This window comes from Echinops telfairi, unplaced genomic scaffold (assembly GCF_000313985.2).
Source record: "Echinops telfairi isolate 266 unplaced genomic scaffold, ASM31398v2 ScPeMD7_4;HRSCAF=17, whole genome shotgun sequence".
NCBI lineage: Eukaryota > Metazoa > Chordata > Mammalia > Afrosoricida > Tenrecidae > Echinops > Echinops telfairi.
Genome location: NW_022103900.1, coordinates 18359624 through 18366365, shown reverse-complemented (window position 1 = coordinate 18366365; position 6742 = coordinate 18359624). Strand labels below are relative to the sequence as shown.

At 40.1% G+C, this 6742-nt stretch overlaps 1 protein-coding gene across 1 annotated transcript in view; it reads right to left on the bottom strand.

Moving 5' to 3' along the window:
• Positions 1-3341: 3341 nt before the first annotated feature.
• Positions 3342-6742, bottom strand: part of LOC101655345 (cytohesin 1 interacting protein) — a 38213-nt gene continuing 34812 nt past the window's right edge. The window contains exon 7 of the mRNA XM_004703928.2: positions 3342-4908. Coding sequence (XP_004703985.1) covers positions 4442-4908 — 467 coding nt within the window. The 3' untranslated portion in view covers positions 3342-4441. The remainder of the gene's footprint in view (positions 4909-6742) is intronic.

Below are 6742 nucleotides of genomic sequence, written 5' to 3'. Positions count from 1 at the left end.
GGCTAGACTCTACCCCTACACTCTTAATCCTCAAATTGACACCAGATTATATAACTACCACACTAACTGACGTCGAGCCTGTAGGATGGAGTAGAATTGCCCTTGTGAGTTTCTGACATTATAAGCCTTGCATGAGCAGAAAGCCTCATCTTTCTCATGTGGAGAAGCTGTTTGGTTTGGTTATTACTGTTGACAGCAGCCCTTTGTGTAGCCCACTCCAACACCAGGGCTCCTCTTTGCTTTCCATTTTCCCTACTGTTCCCTGGGAGGAAGTTGCTACGTGTAGCCTGCACTTACTGTCTGGTAAATTAGGCTCTGTCTCCTCGAGGATTGAGTCACATACATTATTTGGAACTCTTTGCACAGTTTTTCTCTTCACTCCAGTGACTTTTCAATGTATCCAAATAAACTAATGTATGGATATTTGTTTAATATTTTGGATAATAATACGACTTCATTTTGTTGATCAAATTATTTCATTTTGGGCCATTGGGAGCCCGCGCGGTTGTCTCTTATAGCCTTTGTCAGATATCCGCAAATTGATTCTTAAGTTAATATGGAAAGGCAAAAACCTGGTACTGCCAATATAATAGTGAAAAAGAACAAAGTTGGACTCACAATTTCAAGACTTATGGTAAACCTGCATTTCATGCCAACCGTTCTGAAATATCAATCCCTTGACTACATTATGTCAGGCTCGATCTTGCTCTTGAAACCACGTTGTGCATCTCTGGGTGTGTGTCTCTCTATTGCTGACTTTGAAGAAGTTGCAATTAATTCGATGGCCTCAGAAAATGAATTTGACAACAACCTGTAGGATATTGAAACGAGATCCTCCCCCAGCTGAGGCTCCCCTAAGAAGTCAGTCTTGTTCAAGACCTTGACTGCTGTCTGCAGGGACTAGCTAAATGGGGCCCAAGTCCTTGACCCACAGAAACTCAAGTGAAATAAATGTTTTATTCGCCGAGGTTCAAGGTTTATAGTAATTTGTTATACAACTTTAGTGGGGGGGGGAAACAATATAAGGGGAACATCTCAAATAAGTAACAAGTATTTTTAAAAGTCTAAAAGAAAGAAGTGCCCAGAGGTCCTCCAAGATTTAATAAAAGGCAGCTTTCACAATAATCATTTGCTTTAAGAAAGGAAGGGAGCCAGGGAGAGAAAGAGGGAAAAAAGAAGGGAGGGAAAGAGGGAAATCATAGATAGATGATAGATATAGGTTGATAGATAAATGAATAGAGTTCTATAACTAAAAATAATTTCTTTATTTCAGAAAGATGTCTAACTTTAATTTCATAGTCCGTAGCCTATATAGAAATGTATGTAAAATAATAACACTGATGGTTCAACCTAGTTGTTAGCATTTTGTTTACTTAATCAGATTGTGTACATCCATACGTGTTTATAATTCATGACCAGCACATGAAAACCATATCCAAGTTTGATGAACTCAATTCAAATTTGGCTGTTTAATACTGTTTTTCTTATGCAGCTAAGCTATCAAAGGTATTGCAAAGTAGATAGTAATGAATAAAAACTCATTTCAGAAAATAAAGTTCCAATTTGTTTGACATGTTTTGGCTACTTCAGTCACAAGAGAAAGTAATTACCCAATATATTTGATTCCAATTAGGTATATTGAATGCAACTCCAGAAAGATGCATTTTCATAGTAAATTGTCAATGTCCTTCACCAATACTGCAAATTTGATAACTTTGGGGTTTTTTTAAAGTGTTTTGTTTTTTCCCCCCTCAGTAAATAAATTACAACAAAGTGAGTCACTGTGCATCAGAAGATACAAAAAACTGAATAAAGCCTCGCTGTGGTCAGCTCAGTCTGCAACACTGTTCTGTGAGAAATTTACCCACATTTCCACTCACAAGAACTACTTTTCTCACAGCGTATGAACATATAAAACATGGCATGGCCTTCTGTCCTGTACCGTGCTTAACCAGTGCTCCCCCCACCCTGCCCCCACTCTCCAGAACACACCTCTCTGTGTGCTGCTTCTTAGCCCAGACTGCAGTGAAACTTGCTACATCATTCCTTTGGCCCATTCCCGATTTGGTCTTTCCTGTGTATCTGACACACATTTAGTGATCCATGGGCATTTGTCTTCTCCTAGATACTCTGTACTTAGAAGTTTCTAAATAATGTCTAGAATTATTCAAAACAATTCATTCCTTTTGTGGGGGGGGGGTGGCACAAACATAACTCAATTTTCTCTCCAAACACTAATGCAACTGAGCCCACGTTCTACAGATCAGTCTGCCTACTATTGTTGTACCCGTTCTCACTGGCATGGCTCTTGTGCCATGGACACCACGATCGAAAGGTGTCTCACTTAATATTTAAAGCTTTCAGAAAAAGTGAATGACTGAGGTAACCTGTGATAGTTCTCAGGGCACTTTTCAGTGTAGGAGACTTTACAGTCTTCTTTCTGCGCATGGACAATGCATGTCTCACTGGGAAGCTTTGGAGAAATGAGTGGAACAGGCTGTCTTCTTGTAAGCACTTTGTAAACTTGATCTTCTGACCTATCATGAGAAGTCAGCAGTATCGGTTGAACCACAACTGGCTTTCCAGCCCTTGTTGAAGGCAACACCTTCATACCCACACAGTGACTGATGAACCCAGGTCTGCAAACTTGCTGGTGGAGTCCCAGGGAAGCAGCCAATCTGCGCCTGCGTTTGTTTTCCTAATTACTGACAATGAGATCCTTACTCATGGAGCATGTACAATTATGCACTTTAAGTCTTACTGTTGGGGTGGGGGGATATGCATAAATAAATCCTATGGGGATATGTGCAAGGCACCAGCAAAAGAATAAACAATCTGGAGAAAGGTGAAGAGAGTAAGCTAAAGCCAGGAAGATCTAGCCTCCAGGTTCGGGTCTGCCACTGTACAACTTGACAATGCTTCTGAAGTCCTGCTTCCTCATCTGTTTGTCTCACCCCTACCTACAGGTGACTGGGAAGATAGCGTGCTTTGCATCTTTCGCCTCTAAGGCATCAGTAAATCACAGACATGTTTGCTGGGTTCCTGCGAACAATGCAACACACTGCCTTCCATCTGAATGACTGTTATTCAATCATCTAATTGCCAAGCAGATGTTTCTGAGGAAGAAGGATTAAGAGAAAGGAGGTCTTAATTATCAATATTTTTATGTTTATTTCCCTAGAACCTCCTCATCCCTATGAACATTTCTCATCTATGAAAATTATGCTTTTTCCCCCTTCCATGATAAATCCCTAGAATACTCAGAGGCTCACTGGAGTGCAGTGGTCCCGCGCAGTCAATATTCCTCCATCTCACTCACTCACTCACACACACACACAGAGTTTAAGATCATTAAGAATTATTTATTGTAAAAAAAAGAAAGAATTATTTATTGTATAGTCTAGATTATCTACTCCAGAGTATAAATAACAAGAACTGCATCACCCGAAGAGAAAAATCATGTGCTTTAATAGATATTGAATAAAAATATAAATTAAAATATAGATATATTGAGATATTAGTATACCTACTAGGCAAAAGAGAGTAGAGATAATAACTCTTTGAAATATATCATATAAAGGGAAGGTTGATTAAAAAAAACTTCACAAGGTAAATCATTTCCTAATTCTTAATTTTTCAAACTTTAGCAGAATGTATCACATATGCACACAAACCTCAAAGCTGTAGGATTCTGAGAGTCCTTGCAGGCTTTTCATTAATGTTCAGGCAGAACAAAATATGAATTGCGTAAGAAAACTGAGGTTCTTACCAATCTTGGTTGGACAGCTATAAAAAGAGAGAGAGAAAGAGATTGCTGGAATCTTCCACAACTCTTATCTCAGAGGAACAACCACTTTCCATGTTCTCATGAGCCTCAGAGCTGCCCCTGCATATTAGATTTCCTCCTGGGCACACTGGAATTATCCTCACTGCAGGCATGGGAAATGCCTGATGGGCACCTTTGTTTACAACCTTGCAAAGATTTAGATATATAAGGGAACTTTCAAAATTGCATATTACAAAGTGTCCCAAGAAGTTATGGATCTAAAACAAACCTAAGCTTTGGTAACAGACCAATGAACCCAGGGAAAATATTCAACGTGGTCAGATTTTTTCAGTCCTTCTTCCAAGGAAATACCAAAAATAATATGCTAGCCTTCATGAGCAACATTATAATGAGGAAGAACTTTGGATTTTTAAAATGCATATTATCTGATTTATTGGAAGATTTCTCTCTCTAATGTCTGCTTAGAACTTGAGCATTTGGGTTTGAATGATTTCAGAAGCAAAAAACAGACACCGAGGTGTAAATAAAAGTCACGACTATTGTAAAACGGGGTGTCAATTTCTCAGTCATCTGTACTTTCCCCATTGACTGGGTGGAGTTTGATTTAGACAAGTCCAGAGATCATTCTGAAATAATATACAAGGGCACAAGGGGTCAGAAGCGACTCTCTTCCTCTTCGACCGCTCGGTGAAGGCCAGGGATGAATTTCAAGAGTTGCTTGCGGACACTTCCCCTTCTGCTCTTCCTGGGAAGGGTCCCAAACATGCTGGCAAAGTTGCCCTCACACGAGGAAGACATGGACCCATTGCTGGCGGTGCTGATGCTACGGTTCCTCCTCCAGGAAGACCTCCTCAGAAAGTCGTCTCCATCCTTGGGGACAAAACACTCATCATCTGTGCTTGTCTGCCGACTGAAGGCCCCTCTGCTATAGTCCTCAGACACACTCGTGTGGTACCCATCCTCGCTGTCGATGGTCAGGGAGCTCATCCAACTCTTGCAGCTGCTCTCACTGGATAGTCGATTTTGGTCAAGAAGGACTGGTCCGGACACGGGCAAGGTTTCAAACAAAGATGATTCATCTAGGTCCATATTTTCCAAAGTTGGGCAGTAAGCAGCATCACCTGGAATTCAGAAAACAAATTAGGGCTGCTGTGGAATGGATCCACAAATAACTATACCTACAAATAAACACCCAGAGTTTACACCCAAGGGAGGGGGTGTGACAGGAGAAATAGCCCATGCAAATAGATCTGCCAAAATCTCTCTTAGGAAGACACAAGGACAAGTGAAGTTGACTATTGATTTTTATTGCGTTTTTACTTGCATGAGTAAGTAGCTTGTTTATGATGTCATGTTTTTCATGGTCGTAGTTTTTGTGGTCAAGAATGTATAATGAGAGATTTAATGAACTGAAAAAGATTCTTCGAATGAGAACAGTTCAACCAGACTATGCCGACAGCGTGTGTGTTTGTGGAAAAGGATCTGTCCCAGGATGAAGGGCCCTGGGACCCTTAGCACTCTCACAGAAATGAAGTTGTAAAGGCTACACTTTGGGAAATAGTGTCATGGGATTTCTCCTCTTGGTTCCTCTGATTCTTTGTTCTTGCCCTTTTTAATCATCATAAAATTCTTACACAGTTATTTGAAGTGTAGGGAAAATAGCTCTAAAACCTACAGCTAATCAGAGATCATAGAGAATTGAAAGATGTTTAAAGCAAAGGATGGGTGAAACCAAATGTACCTTTCAACCTAAATTATCTGAGTCCCATTAATACTATAAAGGTGCTGTGAAACTACAGTGTTCAAAAAAGCTCCTTGCCTCTAAGTAAGGAAAATCACACATTTGAGGAAATTGAATGTTGACCACTTGGCTGAAATTGTTTTATCAACCTTTCCCAATGGACATCCTGGTTCTCCAAATTCCACTTTTCATCACACACCAGCTTCCTGTCCTTATTCACACCTGCTTCCTCACGATGTGACTCAGCTGCTATGCCGGTTAGAGAAAGGACCGTAATTTAAGGCCAGCTTGAGGAAGCCTAACCAGAAAGTGACTGCCCCCAAATGAAGAGATCAATACGAGCAGGACATCGACACTCAGCATGCTTTGACTTTATGCTGCTATCTCTACAGCTGACCCCCATTGTCCTGGGTCAACAATCTAAAATAGTTTCATTTTCCATTGGATCATCCTGCAGGGATAGTCATATGCTTTCCTGGGTCCACAATGACTAACTAGCCAGAAGGTTGGGAGTGTGGGTTCAACGGGAGGTGTCTCAAAAGGAAACACGGCCTTCTGCTTCTGAAAGGTCACAGCCTTGACATTCCTTTGGAGCAGCTGATGGCAGTGACTTTGGATTTGAGTATTACTCTGCGCACATGCGGCCATCATAAATCAGAATCAGCTCAGTGGCAGCCGACAACAGCAAAATAGAAAAACATAGACCAAAGTATTAGCTAAATCTTTCCAACCATTATATACAATAATGGCCTTCTGAGGAGTCAATCTCCTTGATTCAGAATGCAAGGCTATAGATGGATTATGTTGTTCCCATAAAATCCCAGGATTGCCAACCCCACTTCCATGCTAACATGCTCCAGAAATGGCGGCAAAGGTGCCCCCAAAACTCTTTCTTTTCAGAAATCCAGAGGTAGTTGAAAGAAGGATATTGCAAATGGTGACTCATTAATAAACTTCTGGCTCCCAAAATCTTACTATAAAATTTGCATAAATATTAATATAAAAACATAAGAAAGAGAAGTAACTAGTACATAAATGTCAAGTACTTCTCTTTAAAAAAGAAACAAAACTCCAACACAAACCTCTAAGTCTTAAATTAGTATCTATCAAGGATTAAATTGTACCATGTTTCTGTAAACAAATGGATTGTGACTTTTAACAGACAATCAAGATTATAAATAGAGACTTAAATGTGGTGTTTACTGAAGAAGACC